This window comes from Pteronotus mesoamericanus, unplaced genomic scaffold (genome assembly GCF_021234165.1).
Source record: "Pteronotus mesoamericanus isolate MK-2021 breed Mesoamerican mustached bat unplaced genomic scaffold, CSHL_Meso_final contig_1173, whole genome shotgun sequence".
In the NCBI taxonomy this organism is placed as follows: Eukaryota; Metazoa; Chordata; class Mammalia; order Chiroptera; family Mormoopidae; genus Pteronotus; species Pteronotus mesoamericanus.
This window is the reverse complement of record NW_026555032.1, coordinates 1,022,083-1,042,523: the sequence shown is the minus strand read 5'-3', so window position 1 is coordinate 1,042,523 and position 20,441 is coordinate 1,022,083. Positions and strand designations below refer to the sequence as shown.

General features: G+C 38.9%; 1 protein-coding gene across 2 annotated transcripts in view; it reads right to left on the bottom strand.

The window, feature by feature from the left end:
- ACMSD (aminocarboxymuconate semialdehyde decarboxylase) overlaps nt 1-20,441 on the bottom strand; it is a 51,667-nt gene that overhangs the window by 4,168 nt on the left and 27,058 nt on the right. For both annotated transcript variants that reach the window (XM_054582078.1, XM_054582087.1), the window contains 2 exons: nt 17,463-17,558; nt 16,159-16,331 (listed from right to left, as the gene is read on the bottom strand). In XM_054582078.1, the coding sequence (XP_054438053.1) occupies nt 16,159-16,331; nt 17,463-17,558 (269 nt within the window). The remainder of the gene's footprint in view (nt 1-16,158; nt 16,332-17,462; nt 17,559-20,441) is intronic.

Here is a 20,441-nt window from a genome sequence, read left to right as displayed (position 1 = left end):
CAGTGGGCTTTAGTATATTCATTATTTTTTTGTAATCATTCCCACTGTCTAATTCCAGAATATTTTTATCACTCCCAAAGTTAGCCCATTCCCATTAGCAGGCAATCCCCATTACCTCCTCCCTCCAGGCCCTGGAAAGCACTTATTTGTCTACTGTGTGTATAGAATTGCCTATTCTGGACATTTCATAAAAATGAAATGTATGAAATGTAATATGTTACCTTCTTTCATTCAGGCTGAATAATGTTTCAAAGTATAGCTAACACAAATGGACATTTAGGTTCTTTCTATCTACTTTTTGGCTATTATGATAATGCTACTCTGAAAATTTGTGCACAAGATTTTGTGTGAACTTATGTTCATGTATCCTACTTATATATCTAGCAGTGGAATTGCTGTATCACATGGTAAACTCATGTTTCACATTTGGAGGAATTATTTTTCACAGTGGCTGCAGATTCTACATTCCCACCAGCAATAATGAGGGTTCTAATTTCTCAGAATCCTTACCACACTTTTTGTTGTCCATCTTTTTTATTATAGCCATCATAGTGGGTATAAAATGATAATTCATTGTACTTTTGATTTGCATTTCTCTACTAACTAATTAGGTTGAACATCTGTTGATGTGCTCATTGGTCATTTCTATGTCTTTGGAGAAATATCTATTCATATTTCTGTGTTTATTTAAGCCCATATAGGGTTTCTTGTTATAGTTAGTTGTTAAAGTTTACATTTTCTGAATACTAGAGACTTATCAGATATTTGATTTACAAACATTTTCTTTATTCTGTGAGTTGTCCTTCCACTTTATTGGTTTTGTCTTTTTAAGTACAAAAATATTTAATTTTGATGAAGTCAAATTTATCTGTTTTTTCCTTTGGTTGCTTGTGGCTTTGGTGTGATATCTAAGAAATTACTGCCTAATTAAAGGTCACAATGATTTACAACTATGTTTCCTAAGAGTTTGTAGTTTTAGCTCTTCCAATTAGGTCTTGATCCATATTGAGTTAATTTTTGTGAATGGTGTAAAGAAGGGGTCCAACTTTTATTTTTCCATGTAGATATCAAGTTGTCCCACTTCAGTATATTGAAAAGATGATTACTGAGAGGGGCAAGATGACAGAGGAGTGAATGGAAGTCACACTGACCTCCTCCCAGGACCAATCTGGAGTTACAAGTAAATTGTGGAGAAATCACCTGGAACAAACAACTGACAATAACCAGAGCCTTACAACCTCAGATAGACAGAAAAATCAGCTTTAGCACAACCTGACTGGTAAGGAGTATGGTGGAGACTTGAGAAGGTTGGCTGGGCACCAACGGGCAGCAGCGCCAGGGATATTTAAGTGGCCAGTTGGATTCCCCTGAGAAGAGTGGGGTTTAAACCATAAGTGGGGATCCCCAGCCTACAGGCCACACCCCAAAAAGTACACAGATAACAGCCAGCTGCAAAAAGCGGCAGGGTTGCTCTCTGCCAGACACAGACGACTAGAGATGCAAAGAGCTGTTTAAAGGGCCAACGCATAAATTTTCATTTGCAGCCAGTTACCCTGGGCTTCAGCAAAGGTGGGGGCAGAGTGGGATAGAGACTCTTGGGGAGAGACTGGGGATGGAAGTTTGGGGAGAGAACTGAGGGAATAGCCTGCGGAATCCCAATGCTGACTCATCTCCCATATGGCAGTAGCCATCTTGCTCAGGCAGTCCACACCCCTGAGCAGCAGCAGCCTAAGAGGAAATGATAGCTCCGCCCCCCGGAGGCACTCTGCCCTGGCCCTGTGGTGCTTAAGCCTGACTGCTGAGTACAGAGTGGCAGCCACAGATAGTAGATCCATGGCTAAAGGGGGAGCAGAGTGGACTAGAGACACTTGAGAGACTAGAGATGGAGACTTGGCAGAGAGAAATGAGAGAGTAGCCAGCGGGATCCCGGTGTAGAGTGAACCCCATGTGGCAGCAACTGCCTTGCTCAGGCAGACCACTCCCCTGAGCTTCAGCAGCATGAGAGGAAAGAATAGCCCCACCCACAAGAGGGACTTTGCCCTGCCCTGTGGTGCCTAAGCCTGATTGCTGAGTGCAGAGTGACTAGATTAACAACTGAAGGAGACAGCCACAGACAGTAGATTCCTGGAAGTCTTGAATAGACTATCTAAGGTCAGACAGGGTCAACATCTGACATCATCAGAGGCAGAGTCAGAAAGAAAATGGTAAATACTAGAGGCTACCAAGACGAAATCCACTGTGGCCTTCTCCATGATTTGCAGTATTTTCTTTACTACATGGCCTCTTAACGTTCATTTTAGGTCCATCAAGTTTGTGCATATTAAGTCATTAGATTTTATACTAATACTTTATTTTTCTCCTTTCTTATAATACTCTTAATCTCTTTACAACTTTATTAATACTGGTTCATTTGCTGTTGATAGTGGGATTGCAGGGGGGAGTTATTTTGCAGATGTGGGTTTGTTTCCTGGGCTTTGTGGTTTTGTTCTGGCAGCACCTGCATGAAAACACACAAGGTGTGGTGGGCAGAGTGACCCTCAGTAAACCAACTGGAGGGAAAGACCCACCAAAGAATGATCAAACAACAATCAACAACAAATTATTTCCAGAGAGCCAATATAAATGGCATAAAATGCATCCAAAGAGCAGCAAGAGAGATCTCCTTTTCAAGAGATCAAGGAGACTGCACCACCAAATCTCACAGGTCCCTACCATAGAAGTTTCACACCACAAAGTCAGGAAGTCAGGACAGATCAATTTAAGAAGCAGAAGCAAAAAAGAAGAGTCTCATAAATAATCGGAAGACAAAGAAACACCTCCCCAATTGAAGGGAAAGGAGGAATCCCCAGAAAGAGAACTAAATGAAATAGAGGCAAGTAAACTATCAGATATTGAGTTCAAAACAATGGTTCCAAGGAAGCTCAAAAAGCTCAGTAAGCTCAGAGAGAATTTCAAAAAACTACAGGGAAACTATGAGGAACTTACTGAAAACTATATCAACATGAAAAAGGACATAGAAACTTTCAATAAGAGGCAAGAGAAAATGAAGAATACAATTTCTGAATTGAAGAACACAGTAGAAGGAATCAAAAGCAGGCTAGATGAAACCGAGGATCGAATCAGTGAGTTAGAGGACAAGGTATAAAAAAGTTCCCAGAAAGAGCAAGAAAATGAAAAAAGACTGAAAAAGAATGAAGAGGCATTTAGGAAAATGCAGGACAACCTGAAACGTAATAATATCCATATAATAGAGATGCCTGAATGAGAAGAGGATGAGGAAGGGATAGAGAACCTCTTTGAAAAAGTAATTATGGAAAACTTCCCTCATTTGAGGAGATAAAAAGTCACACAAGTCCAGGAAACACACAGAGTCCCATTCAAGAGGAACTCAATGAGGCCCACTGCAAGACACATCATATTTAAAATGGCATATATCAAAGACAAACAGAGAATCCTAAAGGCAGCAAGAGAGAAACAGGAAGTAACATACAAAGGAGCTCCAATACATCTAGCAGCTGACTTCTCAACAGAAACACTACAAGCCAGAAGGGAATGGCAAGAAATATTCCAAGTCATGAAAAGCAAAAGCCTGCAACCACGACTGCTCTACCCAGCAAGGCTCTCAATTAAAAGGGAAGGTGAAATAAGGAGTTTCCCCAACAAAAGAAGTTAAAAGAATACACCTCCACCAAACCAGCACTGCAAGATATGCTAAAGGGGCTACTTTAAGAAGATGAAGAAAAAGAGTGATAAAGAGAGGAACACAGGTACAAAGAGAAAAAATGAATGAGTATCTATCAATAATAACTTTAATTGTAAATGGTTTAAATGCTCCAATCAAGACAAATAGGATAGCTGAATGGATAAGAAAACATTACCTGCACATATGCTGCCTACAAGAGACACACCTCAGAACAGAGGACCTACAAAGACTGAATGTAAAGGGATGGAAAAAAAAATATTCCAAGTAAATGGACAGGAAAAAAAAAAAGCTGGCTGCCATAGACAAAATAGATTTCAAAACAAAGGCCATAAAAAGAGACCAAGAAGGACACTTCATAATACTCAAAGGAAGAATCCATCAAGAAAACATTAACATTGTAAACTTATATGCAACCAACATAGGAGCACCCAAATATAAAGAAAGATATAGACAGCAGCACACTGATAGTAGGGGATTTTAACACCCTACTGTCAACAATGGACAGATCTTCCAAACAAAATATCAACAAGGATATTGCAGAACTGAACAACACATTATATCAAATGGATTTAACTAATAATGTAGAACCTTTCATCTCAAAGAAGCATAATATACATTCCTTTCAAATGCACATGGAACATTTTCAAACATAGACCACATGATAGTGCAGAAAACAAGCCTCAACAAATTCAAGACAATTGAAATCATAACAAGCATTTTCTCAGACCACAAGTGCCTGAAGCTAGAAATCAACCTCAGAGAAAAAACTCAAAAACATTCAAGCTCATGGAGACTGAATAGTACACTATTAAATAATGAATGGGTCAATAATGAGATCAAAGAAGAAATCAAAAAGTTTCTGGAAACAAATGAAAACTAACACACAACAGTCGAACACCTCTGGGACACAGCAAATGCAGTCCTGAGACGGAAGTTCATAGCAATACAGGCCTACCTAAAAAAGATAGAAACATTTTAAATAAACAACCTAATTCTAAATTTTTAAAAACTGGAGAAACAACAACAAATAAAGCACAGAGCGAGTAGAAGGAATAAATAATCAAGATCAGAGTAGAACTGAATGACCTAGAGACTAAAAGAACACTTCAAATGATCAACAAATCCAGGAGCTGGTTCTTTGAAAAGATAAACAAAATTGACAACCCTCTGAGCAGACTCATCAAGAAAAAAAAGAAGAGGACCCAAATAAATATTATCTGAAATGAAAGAGGAGATATTATGGCCAATACCACAAATATACAAAGGATTGTAGGAAATTACTATGAACAATTATATGCCAAGAAATTTGAAAACCTGCGTGAAATGGACAAATTTCTAGAAAAATATAACCTTCCAATACTGAATGAAGAAGAAGCAGAAAGCCTGAACAGACCAATAACAGCTAGTGAAATTGAAGCAATAATCAAAAAACTCCCGGCACACAAAAGCCCTTCACCAGACAGTTTCACAGGAGAATTTTAGAAAACATGTAAAGAAGAGCTAACCCCTGTCCTTCTCAGACTAGTTCAAAAAAACCAAGAAGAGGGAAGACTCCCAAACTCTTTTTATGAGGCCAGCATCATCCTAATCCCAAAACCAGATAAAAACACAACAAAGAAAGAAAACTACAGGTCAATATCGCTGATGAACATAGATGCTAACATCCTCAACAAAATATTGGCAAACTGCATCCAGCAATACATTAAAAAGATCATCTACCATGATCTTATGGGATTCATCCCAGGGATGCAAGGATGGCTCAATATTCATGAATCAATAAACATAATACATCACATAAACAAAAGGAAAGACAAAAATTACACGATCATATCAATAGATGAAGAAAAAGGATTTGATAGGGTACAGCATCCATTTATGATAAAAACACTCAGCAAAGTGGGAAAAAGAGGGCGTACCTCAACATAATAAAGGCCATATATGACAAACCTACAGCCAGTATTATATTCAATGGGCAAAAACTAAAAGCTTTCCCACTAAGATTGGGAACAAGACAACATTGTAGCTTTCACCACTTCTATTCAATATAGTGTTGGAAGTCCTAGCCACAGTGATCAGACAAGAAAAAGAAATAAAAGACATCCAAATTGTAAAGGAGGAAGTAAAACTGTCATTGTTTGCAGATGACATGATAGTGTACATAGAAAACCCTATAGACTCCACCAAAAAAACTACTCAACCTAATAAGTGAATTTGGCAAAACAGCGGGTACAGAGTCAATACTCAGAAATTGAAGGCATTTTTATACACCAACAATGAAATGTCAGAATCAGAAATCAGGAAAAAATCCCATTTGCTATAGCATCAAGGAAAATGAAGTACCTAGGAATAAACTTAAACAAGGAGGTAAAATACCTGTACTCAGGAAACTACACAACACTGAAGAAAAAAATTAAGGAAGACACAAATAAATGGAAGCATGTACCGTGTTCATGGCTTGGAATAATTAACATCATCAAAATGTCCATACTACCCAAAGCAATTTATAAATTCAATGCAAATCCTATTAAAATACCAATGACATATTTCACAGATATAGAACAAATATTTCAATAATTTATATGGAACCATAAACGACCCTGATAGCCTGAGCAATTTTGATACAGAAGAATAAAGTAGGAGGGATCACAATACCTGACATCAAACTATATTACAAGGCCACGGTAATGAAAACAGCCTGGTCCTGGCATAAAAACAGGCATATAGATCAATGGAATGGAGTAGAGAGCCCAGAAATAAACCCATGTCTGTATGGTAAATTAATATTTGAGAAAGGGGGAAAGTTGTCCCAAACCTGAGTTGGAGCAGAACTTTGTGGTCTGATATGACTAGCTGCTCTGCCTAGATATAATTCTTCTTCCCCTCTCCTCCTCCTCCTTTATTTTTTCAGTCTAACAGAACTACCTAACCATTTTATCTGCTATAAAACATTTCTGCCAAGATAGAACCTTTAAAATGGACTTTTGAGAAAGCCTCTTCCTTTAAAACAAGTTGGAGATAAAACTCTGACATACACTTATAATCAATATGAGAGTTAGTTAATAAATGTGTATATTGAAGGAATAAATGCTTGATTGTATGAAAGAGGGTGGTCTGAATATTACTAGGCCTGAAATTAAATGTATTTTAAGTACTTTAAATTTGAACTGTTGTGAGGATGTGATACTTTGATTTCTACCAAAAAATATTTTCCTAGGTCTTATGAATACATTAACATGAAATAACACAGTACAGTACCTAATAAAATTTAGAGAAAGGCCACATGATAGTCTAACAAGTATATCTAGATTCTTATATTCATTACTGCATAAAACTGAGCAACTACACCTGCTGACAGAAGCCCTAAAGACCCAAAGCTATGTCTACTCACATCTGTGCCAACAGCTGATCTCGCTCTGAACTGCCTGCTTAGTATTCACTGGCGGTTCATCTGTCCATATTTCCACTCCTCTTGCTAAAGCTGCTTACAATTCCAAAATATAACATAATTTTTAAAGTCCCATGCTTATATTACATTTGTCACTTATGTTACCATGAAATTGAAATCTAGAAATTAATTTTTCTCTCTAGTTCAGAATCTTTCCATTCCCAGTATTATGGCCTTCTAGGATTTAAATACATTTTAAGGAAGGGGGTGGGGTCTGTTCTGGTTTAATGTGGAGAAAGCAAATGACTGTAAAACAGAAATGAAAAACACTACCAGCAATTCATCCTTCCTGGTTAAGATACTTCCCTGCTCTCCTTCATAACTTGATTTTGGATGCCTGTTGCAGAACACAGAATTTATGGTTTGGCAGCATTTAATTATTATTTGTAGCTATTGATCACAACTCCCCTCTATAGGAAGTCAAGTATCCTTTTGTAACGATCTGGTTTTTCAAACACTTATACCTGTACACCTTTTTTTTTAAATAAAGATTTTATTTATTTATTTTTAGAGACAGGGGAAGGGAGGGTGAAAGAGAGGGAGAGAAACATTAATGCGTGGTTGCCTCTTCCACGCCCCCAGCTGGGGACCTGGCCTGCAACCCAGGCGTGTGCCCTGACTGGGGATCGAACCTGTGACCTTTGAGTTTGAAGGTGGGCACTCAATCCACTGAGACACACCAGCCAGTGTTGTCTGTACACCTTTTACTTATATCTCTGGTAAACTTTAGACCATTTTTAATTTGCTAGTAATTTCATAAGGGAGAGGAAATTCGGCATGAAAGAACTGGAACTGGAAATGAAGTTCTTGTTAATTGCTTTGCTTGTTCAGAGGGAGAAGAGATAGCAAGGAAAAGGTGGGGAGAAGAGATTCCTTAAGAGTTGTATGGTCCTTTAGGATGAAGGTCTCATACTCCAGTTGCCTAGTATCAGTCTCTACTTGATTGATGCTTAATAAATACTTCTTGAAAGTATTTCAAGTTAAAAATACTTTTTGTATTGCTATTTCTATTACTTGTTATCTCACAACTGCAAATTAATTATGTTTTAAATGGATTACATGCAGAATCCTTAAGGAGGCATAGTTAACATGGCCTTGGAAGACTGCTGCATGTTTCCTATGGATCCAAGCTCCCTGGGATACCTGACTCTTGTGACATCTCAGGTCCCAAATTACATGCTTGATCCTGACCTCCTAAAAGCTGGAACTTTCTTTTGTCTTCCTGTCTGTGATTTAAGAGTTTATTCCCTTGGAATCAATCATGAACAAATTTTTAAGAATATCTGCCCTAAAGTAATACTTGACAACATCTACATTTTAGTAGGACCTTTCTAAAGACTATTAAATATGAAAGAATAATTCTAATGGTGGGCATTTTGGGTACCATGCCTTGCTCTTCTGGGATCCTGAAATTATACCTTCTAGACAGACACTGGGTTTCTTTGTTAGGCAGTAAAGCAGGGAATGATCCTGACTGATTTCTCAGCACCAACAGTCTGCCCAACATATATTTATCTTCCTGAAGTTAGCAGCACACATATCCTGTGAGGCCAAAGACTTACTGAGCTGACCATAATTGTGATTAATATTCCTGCCAGGGAAGAGAAATAAACTACTCACCTGCTGGGATACATTAACTCTTTTACATTTGCATGGAATGCTGTGAACACTGAAAGATGAGGCTTACTAAATAAATTCAAAATATGTAGGCAATTCATTTCTCTTCTGGAAAAGGAACAATTAACTAGCTTATTAGCATATTTTGTTAGCAGCATTTGCAGTAAATACAACATAACTCTGTTATAACATAGCTTACCATGCAAACATTCTAGTATACCAAGGATTCAGTTTGTTCCCTGAGACATACTTTTCTAAAGAAAGTGCCAGATTTAACTGAATCAATGCAAAGATTAGCCTTATATCCACAAGACCATTACACAACTGAATTAAACATTAACTTACACCTACTATCTGTAAAGCACTGGATAATATAAACCACTGACATTTGTGTAGTCCTTTGGCATAGTGTAATACAGCTCCTCACATCAACTTTATCTGGTTATTATCTCCATTTTACAATTGAGGAAACAGGCTGAGAAGGTAAGTAATTTGATATTTAAGGTCACCCAGTTAACAAATGGTAAAGCCAGGACTTGACCTCTCTGTCATTTATCACCACTTCTTGAAAAGGTAGTAAGTTATGCTCTTGTTCTCAGGAAGCTTACAGGCATCAAAAAGGGTTTCACTCTCTTGAGAACAACAGTACACAGGAAAACATCATTTAACTGAAATACAGGTAGAAGGGGTTGGTACAGACAGAAGTATTTAAATACATTTAAATTTTAAGTCAGATGGAAACATTCCTAATACATATGATATGCCCCACTGCCTAATACATAATAAAATCTTTCTTTGGTGATGAAAATTTTTTAATTGCTTCCAGGTCATCCTAACATTTTAGAACCCCTGAGTAGAGCAATGCTGAATGTTGAACAAAGCATAGAGCCCTGGCTGATGTGGCTTGGTTTATTGGAGCATCATCCCATACATGGAAAGGTTGCAGGTTGGATTCCCATCAGAGCACACACCTAGGTTGTGAGTTCAATCCCCAATTGGGAGGCAACCAATCGATATATCCCTCTTTCATTGTTTGTCTTTCTCTCTTTCCCTTTCTCTCTCTAAAAGCAATGAAAAAGAATATCCTCAGGTGAGGATAAAAAAGAAAAAAAAGAAGGCATGGAAAAGGGGTGAAGAAGCTTTAGCCTTTGGGGCTGACTGATCTCCAGCTTAGATTCATCTTTTAACGCACAGATCAAATGTCCAAGACAAGATCACATTTAAGCCTTTTGTAAAAATTTAGGCATTTAAAAAAATGCCTAAAATGACATTGTTACTTCTAAAAGTGAACCATTTCTTTTACTGTGAGATAAAAAATACTTTCTATTTTGCAGAACAGGAATTTCTGATTTCTCTTTCAAAATAAAGAAAAGAACATATGAATAGATATATTAGTTGGAGGGGTTGAAAGTCTAACTTGAAGAGAGAGGCCTCTTCACCTAAAAAAAATGAGGTTGCATTCACATCAAATTAAACATTTTCTTTTTCCTTTTTAAATTAATTTTTTGGTATTTTTTCCATTACCATTCATCCCCCTTATACCCTTTTTCACTTCTACCCACCACCCTCCCTGCTTGCAATCACCACACTATTAAAATTGTCCATGTTAAAATTAATCATTTTAAAAGTATATAGTTTGATGTCATTTAGTACATTCGTAATGTTGTGCAACCTCTATCTAGTCCTACAACATTTTCACACCTACAAAGAAGACCTCATGCACACTAAGCACTCACTCCCCATTGCCTCCTCCTACTGCCCATTTGCCTCATGCCACCCCCAGCCCCCGACAACCACTTTTCTGCTTTCTGTTTCTGTGGATTTGCCTATATTGGATATTTCGTATAAATAGCATCACACAATGTGTGACCTATGTGTCTGACTTCTTTCACTTGCCTGTTTTCAAGATTTACTCACTTGGAGCATGGATCAATGTTTCATTTCTTTTTATGGCTGATTATGATATCCCCTGTATGGGTATAGCACATTTTGCCTATTAATTCATCTGTTGATGAAAATTTGGGTTGTTTCTACCTTTTGATTATTGCAAACAATGCTATTATAAACATTTGTGTACAAGCATTTGTCTGAATACTTGTTTTCAACTCTTTTGGTTATATACCTTGGAGTGGTGTTATTGGGACATATGCTAATTCAATAGTTAACTTTTTGTAGACTCGCCAAACTGGATTCTACAGTGGCTGCACCATTTTATATTTCAAGTAGCAATGTGCAAGAATTCAATTTCTTCACATCCTTGTCAACATTTTCCACTTTTTAAAAAATTAAAGTCATCCTAGTGAGTGTGAATTGGTACCTCATTGTAGTTTTGATTTGCACTTCCCTAATGACCAGTGATGTTGAGGATCTTTTCAGGTGTTTGTTGATCATTTATGTATCTTCCTTGAAAAAATGTTTATTTTCCTTTGCCCAATTTAGTTGGGTTATATGTCTTTTTATTATTGAATTGTAAGAATTCTTTATATATTTGGATACAAGTCCCTTATTATATATCAGTGTGAGTTCAGTGTGTGTGTGTGTGTGTATGAGAGAGAGAGAGAGAGAGAGAGAGAGAATGAATGTGTGTGAGCAAAGGGAGATTTCAAGATGACATCTCCCTAAATAGCAACCCAGTCCAGACTGGAGCAAGTCAGAAGACTCCTGAAGGTATTTATATCTCTTCAAGACGACGGCATTAATAGAATATGGCACACAGTATGTTTGAATATACCAAGGGGAGTTAAAAAATTGGTGGAGAGTTTGGGGTTAGGTTAGCATAAGTAGTGTGCAAAAAAAATTAAATTAAACAATGAAACATAGTTAGATAGCAGCCAGCCAGCCAGCCAGACAGACAGACATTGGTGGGCTGCAGTCATCTCATTAAATCTTATGAGAAACCCTGAACCAGAATTGCCCAGCCATGGGATTCCTGAATTCCTGATTCAGCAAGAATGAATTAAATAATAAGTTTTCATTGTCATTTTAAACCACTAACTTTTAGATTAATTTATTATGCAGCAATAAATAAATAATACAGATCTTGGTACTTGGAAGTGGAGTGTTGCCATTTCAAAAACATAAAAACGTGGGAGTGAATTTGGAACTTATCAGTGGGAGGAAGGTGGAAGAGCCTTGAGAATAGGGAAAGACTAAAGATCCTTGGAAAGACTTATTATAAGCTTGATAGACTGTGTAAATGATATAAGTAGAACTTGATGGAAAATGAGAAAAATGTTATTGGAAACTAGAGGAAAGGAGATCTTTTCTATATAGTGGCAAAAAAAATTACCAGTTCTGTCAGCTACTTGCTGCTTATGTAACATGCAAGAGGGGTGCTTTAAAGGAAGAACTTTTCAGTATAAAGGAGTCAGGAATTGTTGGGTTTAAAAATTCCCAGCTCTTTCAATGGGAAACGATGCAAAAAGTGGAGCTGGCTTTCTGGCAAAGATTAAATCCAGGACACAATCAGAACAAAATAGTCTAAAAATAAAATCAACATGTAACTATAATGTCTTTGTAATGACCTCAAAAGGTTTAAAGCAGTGCCTTAAAGAATCATTCTATCACACAATAAGGGCTTCTTGGTAGCTTACAGGTATTGTCCCTCAGAAGCCTTCCAAGGAATCAAAGGTAGAGAAGGGCTTTCTCAGAGATTTATGGGTAAGTTTTTTGCCTAATGGTATGAAATCTGGTAAGATTCCTAAGAGACCTGCAAAGTTGTTAAAGTATTTGTATTAGCAGAAACACCACCATCTTGGGAGAAACTGAGTCCTCCTGCCAAAATCCAGCATCAGTGTGTGAGCCATGTGTAAAAAGCACTTGGGAAATAAATCTTTCAGCCTTCAGGAAAATGCAGCCCTGACTGACAGCTTGCCTGTAACATCATGGGACGTCCTACGACAGCTAGCTGTTCCCAAATTCCTGACAGACAAAAGCTATGACAAGTAATGAGTGTTTATTATTATTTTAAGTCACCGAATTGGTGTTAAGTACTTATTCAGTAATAGATTACCAGTGGATATAGCCAAAACTATGATATAATCATAATGGGGAATGACCAACCTCTCAAAAATCTATCCACCTGACTATATAAAGGGAATTTTCTATGATCATGTTTTTGTAGGGAGGCAATAAGGTTTTCCCTTTTTTCATAATTTTCACAGTGATAGACTGATAACACATAACCAGTATTTTTAGCATCTATCTTAAAAAATGAATAGATTAAAAATAAAATTAGAGATGGAAAGAAGCTTAGAGATTACATAATTTAAGTTCTCTGTTTAGTACAGTGTTTTAGAAATAGTAGGTGTCAGTAAGTGGTTTTGGTTTATATATGACGTATGACTATTTATTCTTACGGTATTATTTAAAATTTTGATTTATCAAAGTAATTCCCATACATAATTAATTATATATCACTAATATCTTTCTTATGAAAAGCAATCCTGTGCCCACTTTCCCAACTCTTGTCCACCAAGGCAGCCACTTTTACCTCCATGACTTGCATCTTTTGATAAGTACCCTCATAATTTCAGATAATAAGCATATATTATTGTTTCTTGATTTATTAACTTTAGAGAGTATTTACTGACTTTCTATTATGATCAATGAGAGTTTCTTACCCCAACTTCTTTTCTTCATTTTCTCAGTAGAATTAGAATTTTCAGTTAAAACAGTACTCAGTGTTTACACTATTATGACTGTAAATATTGTTCAGAGCCGATTATGTACGATGATTATCTGCTGTGATATGGATGTTTGTTTTCTTGGGGTTAGTTGTTTCCTTTCCTTTCATTTGCTTAATTTTCAGTGCATGTACTGCTTGTTTGTCCCTAATGCATCAACAGATAGTTTAATGCCTGGCAATCATTGTTTCAACTTCTCAAACACATCAGATATTCCACCAGTTCCTTTTCTTCCATCCTGGAAACCTCTGCCCTCCACAGCAATCTGTCTTCTCCATGTAATCTAGAGAGTTGCTCTCTAGCCCAGCTATCATGCTAGGACTTTCTTTAGCCATTTTGGTTTGGGGATGGTTTTTGAATTTGTTGATGTGATTATAACTAGAATGAGGAAGCATTAATATTTTAAAGAGAATCTTAAATTATTAATATATACTGCTTAAATGTCCTGCATTCACCAGCTTGTGAGGTCACATAAAATGGGATCACATTTACTTTGGATGCCCAAATTATAATGGGTCAAATCCTCACAGTTGGAATGCAAGATCTCAGCACCACTAACTTTGCAAAGTGACCCTGGAGTTCATCTGTGGGTCCTAAAAAGGGTCTCACGTGTGCTCATTACCTAGTCTATCCATAAAACTTTCGCCCTGTCTTCCACTTCCACTCTGCCCCAGCCAATATACATTGCCCTGAATGTTGTTGGACGTATCCCTCATGCTGACAGTGTCCTTCACTGTTGATGGTGTCCCTCATAAGGTTGGTGTTATATTTGCCAAGGGTGTTTTTACCTGATTTTGCCATTTCCAAGAAAACCAGGGAGTACTAAGCTTGATGGGAGGTAATAAGAACGACCCTTTCCCAAATTCCACACCGCTTTCCCACTTCCCTTTTTCCATTGCTCAAAGTCCAGAGCTCACAGACTCTTTCAGCTTCTCCTCTTTGACGTTTCCTGCCTACATACCTGCCCCTAATTTCTCTGTCTAAACCAAAAACAATTAACAGTCACAACCAGCTGCTAAGCACCCATTTTGTCAGGGGCAACACAAAAGCTGGAAGGCTCAGAAATGCATCTCAGCCACATAACTCGTTAGCAAGCCAGAATGTTTAACCTTTATGTTCTAGCGAGTTTCTTCAGCCAAAGAGGCAGTCAGCTTTAGAGTGAAATGAAGTCTCCATTTTAGAGCTAAAACACCACTTGTACCTTTCAAATGATGGATCTATTTTTCTGCTAAACATAATTTTAATGGCTTTGAGTCTACTCTCAATCCAAGTATCATATTGCACATCTTTAAGTATGTTCCTTTTCTGTTAGAAAACCCCAAATATTTTTTTTCCCTTAGGAAAATCTGGAAAACCTTCGTAGATACATGTTGGTGATAAAACAAATAAAATACTAAATATTTCAGACTTTTCATTAATCAGACTGGCCTTTCATCTAAAATTGTCTTAACTTGATGAGTTAGCATTTTCAAAACATACTTAAAGATGGAGATGTTGTCAACAGAGAGACTGCTTGCAGACCACAAGAGACGAAAGATTTTTTTGCTTGTGAGCTTTAGAGTACTACTATGATGGTCCTTTTTGCCAAATGAGATAATCATCTTCAAAGTGAAGGCCATGTTATTTCAGAAAGAAATTTCAGGTGGTCCATTTCCCTCCTCTTTAATGTTCCCATTTTCTTTACTTAGTGTATGAGGATATTTGAGTTCATGACTTACCCTGTCAGTAAGAGGGAGAGCCAGGATTTTAACCCAGGTCTATTTGACCTCAAAACTGGTGGCTCTTTTCTGCTTACTATATCACAATGTGTCATTTTGGGTGGGTACAGAGATGACCTTAAGGAAGAAGAGCTGATCTGGGAAACTCCCCAGTCATGTGGATTATCTGGGATTTCCCTGGCATATATAATGGTTCCTTGGTGACACACACTCTGTGGTGAAGGATGTTCTGCATATGATCCCTTGTGCAAACTAATCCCAAATTGAAACAGGATAGTAAGAAGCTAGGAAAATTCCTGGGCAAATGGAACGGGGAAACCGAGACAAAATTAAACAAGGCCAACAGTTTGAGCAACTTAGAGCCACCTAGTGAATCAGAAGATTTTGTCTCCCCTAATCAAGAGCATTTGAGTATGAAGGGTTTATTCTTCTCCTCCCTAACTGGAGAATACATAACCTCCCTAACCATAAACCAAATGTGTTGGGGGAAGAGAAGCATTCTAATGCAAACGGAGAGATACCACCAGAACAAAGGGAGCCAGCTAGGGAAGAAGCTGCTGGGACCCCCCTTTCACGCCCGCCCCCCCCCCCGCCCCCGCTTCCCTTACTCCTAAGAGAAACAGCATGTCTGTGCTCCCCCTAGAAATTTCCCCCTCCCAAACTCTGATGTTCCCCCTATATAAACTTGCTTCTGAAAGCTCAAGGTAAGGTGGATGTTAGGGTTTAACCTGCCACCTTCTCAGGTTGCTGGCCTCTGATATTAATAAAAGAGCAATTATAATCCAATGCCTGTCTCTGCTTTTTGGCTGAGTGATGACAGGCAGTACAAGCCCTGGACTTGGTTGCCCTTCAGTTTCAAAAACCTCACTGTCCCTGTTCTTTCTTCAATTGCCTTTTCTTCCATCCCTTTTTTGGACAGAATTCAAGTAACTGGTTGTCGATCCTGCACTCTGCTGTCTATAAGCCATCCAAATGGCAGACCCGGCTTACCTTTCCTATGACATCTGTTAACAGCTTGAGGGCCAGAGGATCATGAACCAAAGAGTCTGTGTAAAAGGAACCGAGGTATTTCTTTGGATTGATTGGATTGTCCTGGGCACACAGATCTGGGCGCATGCTGAATCCATGGGAGATCCTTCCTATTGTAAAGGGGAAGGCTCCACCTGAAAGTAAAATTCCTTACTGAGAGGCATCCTCCCATTGAAAAGGATTCCTTTTAATTCTCATGCTGTATGCAAAGAGAAGTTACTATACCCCAGCTGGTTAACGGTAGCAAAGAACCTGCTGGGTTCCAAATCCTGAGAGGTGACCCAGAAGAAACAACATGAATTCATCTAGAAATTCAGATTTAAAGAATTTATTCTAGAGAGAGGACAAGTATGTAAGATATGTGGTCAAAGTTTTTCAAATGTATTGTGGTTATAACAAAATACTGAAGTAACCTATGATGACATATCTATAAAATGTATTGCCACGCATGTAATCATCAAAAATGATGATGCTCTTGTACTTATTAACATGGAAAGATGTCTCTATGCTGGTGAGAGGGAAAAGCAGATTAGAGAGCTGCATGTAGCGTTTGTGTGTGTGGATGTCTAGGAGTCACAAATTCAAGCAGGAAATGTAAATGAATGAGATAGGTCTGCTTGTAAACAATGATGAATGGTAGGGATTACTGAACACTGGAGAGTTTGTAGTCAAACAAGAGAGATTTAAATGAAAAATAAAGCAAAAACTGTGCCAACAAAATTAAACTTGTCTGCAAAAATGGAATTTGGTCCCTGAACCATCATGTACTTTGTGACTAGAAAATTACTGAAAGAATGTTACAGACTAAATTGTGTCCCTCCAAAATTCATATGTTGAAGCCCTAACCCCCAATGTGACTGTACTTGGAGATAGGGAGGTCCTTTAAGGAAATAATTAAGATTAAATGAGATCATAAAGTAGTACCCTAATCTGATAGGACCGGTGTCCTCATAAAAAGAGGAAGAAACAACAGAGTGCTCTCTCCTTCTCATTCTCTGTCTCTCGTTTTCTCTCTCTCTCTCATTCCTCTCTCTCTCCCCCGCCCTCCCTCTCTGTGCAGGCACAAAGTAAAGACCATGTGAGGACACGGTGAGAAGATGGCCTTCTAACAATCCAGGAACGGAGGCCTCAGTAGAAACCAACCCTGCCTGCACTTTGATCTCGGAACTCTAGATCTGTGAAAACATTAATTCCTGTTGTTTAAGCCACCAATCAGTGATATTTTGTTATGGCAGCTGAGCTGACCAGTTCAGGTGGGGTCTTACCTCCGTGTGCAAAGCACACTTTCAGTTTAGGAAACTTCTCAAACACTCCACCCATGATCATGGAGCAAATGGCTGTGGTGGTCTCTGCTGGCATTCCTGAAAGAGGAAAGAGTCACAAGGCTTGTCACATCTAGCAAGAAGTCCAGTGATGCTCATGGCTGGGGAATAGCGGCTTGCTACAATTGTCAGTGCTAAGAAACAGAGGGCCCTGTGCTCCAGCATGGCTTGGTTATCTACATGCTGTTACCTTGGCAGGCAGAACCATTGGATGCTTCCTGTTTGCCGCGTGCAGGTAGAGTCATTCATCTCATGGCTAGAATAATCAAGCAGCCAGAGGATCTAGCTTTTGTCCTTATTCATGCAGCTTCAGTTTTGGATGCAGTGGGGAAAGAGAGTACAATGAGTCTGGGCTATACCCTAACTCCTCCAATTTTTTGCTTTCCTGACTTTGACAAATTATTTAAAACCCCTGAGCCTGTGCTTTTTCACCTGTGAGATGGGGACAGTCTCGCCCATCTTGCAAGGTTATTGAGGAGCCCTGCAAATAATAATGTGGGGGAAGTTCTTGGCCAGAAGCTCACATTGAAGGTGTTCAACAAATACTAGTTGCCTCCCTGTGCCTCAGCTTCCTCATCTATAAGATGGAGATAATAATGGTTAGCTCTTGCCACTTAGTAAGTGCTCAATGAGTATTGACTAATACTATTACTTCCAAACTTTTGCTGCTTCTTAGAGCTAAAGTTGAAAATAACTGAATTAAAATGAATTATTTCAAGTGCTTTGTGATCCTAGAGGTAGCTCTTTCATGCCTGATGCCTTTACTTCCATGGAGTCAGTCTGGGTTACTTTTTCAGATTGGTAGTGGCTGTTGCTCTGAGTGAGAGAGGAGCCACAGGAAATGCCTGAGGCAGCCCAAGTGAAACCATACTGCTGTACTTGAGGACAGATTTCCCCACATCCAGGCAAAGACACGCAGGAGGCCCAGCACAGAGTACCCGTGAGGCTAGCAAGAGTGATTGACAAAGGGAAAAGTCCTCCTACCAGAGGCCACCTGTGTACTGTAAAGGTCAACATGGCCGCTTGGGGAGGTGCTGTCCTGTCAGTCTAGCCTGGGAAAAGGATGGGATTGGCTGCGGGAGCCGAACCCTTCTGGAGTGCACAGAATTTTGGGTCAGGATATTTAAACCAAGGGAAGGGAGAAACTCTCTTCTCTCTAGGACCCACTACCACACATGTGCAGGCTGGAGCCCTTGCAGGACTGGCTGGTTTTGGAAGCTGTGTGGTGATGGCGGATGGCAGTGTTGGCCTCGCACGTGGACCCCACGGAGGGAGCCTGAAGCTAGAGAGCCATCTGCTTAGCAGCCTCCGGCTCCAAAGGCCACATAAGGACGGAGCGGGATTTCTGGACATGGTTTTGGGTTTCAGTCTTTTTGGGAACAGATGGGCTTTGTCTGGGTTTTGTGGAAGAGATTGGCGTCTCAAACTGTACAAAGTTTAATAAAGATCTCTTTCCTTCCCACCAATCTTTGTCTTTGGAATGTGCCAATGGGTGGTGGCAGTGGGCAGCTGAATCCCACTTTCTGTTCAGTAAAAAGATGATTGCTTTTCAGACTGTGATTAAGAAATCTCTGGGGGCTCCATAGCTGAGCCTTGCATCTTCTGAAGAAGCCTGATTCTTTGACTTGCCTAATGGGGCTTTAACAGATGTTCATCATGCCACATTGCTCCATGGACAGGGATGCCCTTTGCTCCCTGGCCTCTTGGGAATTCTGGAAGCATGATGGATCCATGTCCATCTGGGAGTGGATAAAGCTTCCTGAAGGAAGGGAGATGAACAGCATCACTTGCTTTTGGTCCTGCGATTCTGCTTTCTATTAATTACTTGGACCATAACACCACAATCCATTCTCCATACAGGAGCGAAAGTAGGATATTTACAGTGTTAATTGATTATGGCCCTGCCCTGCTGGGAATCCTCTAATCCACTATTGACCACCTTTGCATCCAGAATAGAATTCTGAAATTAGCCTGTTTGTTTGTTTGTTTATGATCTGTGTATTCACATATTGCCTTTTACCTCTAACCAGTACATAAGCTTCAGGAGGGCAGAAGTTTTGTCCATGTTTTTATCTTTGGTGCCTAGGATAGGGTCTGATATTCTGGAGAAGATCAATATATATGTGCTGCATAAACAAATGATGAATGACCCTTTATGCAAATACTCTCTTCTGTTTTTCATTTAGGAAGTTGCACTGTAAATAAGTTTGTGGACTTTCACACTTGCATAAGACTAGCAAGAGTGACTGACAAAGAGGAAAGTTCTACTGCCTTCTGGTCCCAGAAGACATAGCGGCACATGGACCATAAGTGTTGTGTGAATTGGGATGAGATTGTATTTGAAGCTGGAAAGCATTGGGGCTTCTTAGGTTCTCGTTCTATGAATTGTCACTCAAAATGTGGTGGAGAATGGGTAGGAAGCTACCTTGCTAAATACCCTGTCTCCAAAAGCAGTGCTGGGAGCATAAAATATCAGAGCGGAAAGAGAATCTAAACCAGCTCTCTCATTTTACAGATGAATAATGGGGGCCCAAGGAGGTGAAGAGACTTGCCACAGATTATACAAAAAAGTAGACTAGCTGAAAATGAAATTCAGGTTTTTTTATTTTCAATATAGTGCTCCATTTAATTCTTTATAGTGATTACTTCATAATTACTTGTATTGATGGGCTGAGAAGAAAAATAGCATGAAAAATCTAATGCTATTCATTTGGGACCACTTTTCCTTGGGTTTGTAGATGAGCTGCAGTTTTTACTTTTGGCCCTAGAATTTTAAATCTGTCTTCATTTCTTTTTCTTATCAGGGATGATAATGAGGAATTGGATAGCCAGATGGAGGTCTCTCCTCTTTCCCTTTCCCTCATGTGAAATCAGGAATGATTAGAGCAGGAGGCAAAAGGCTTATATAAGGTAGGGCCTCCT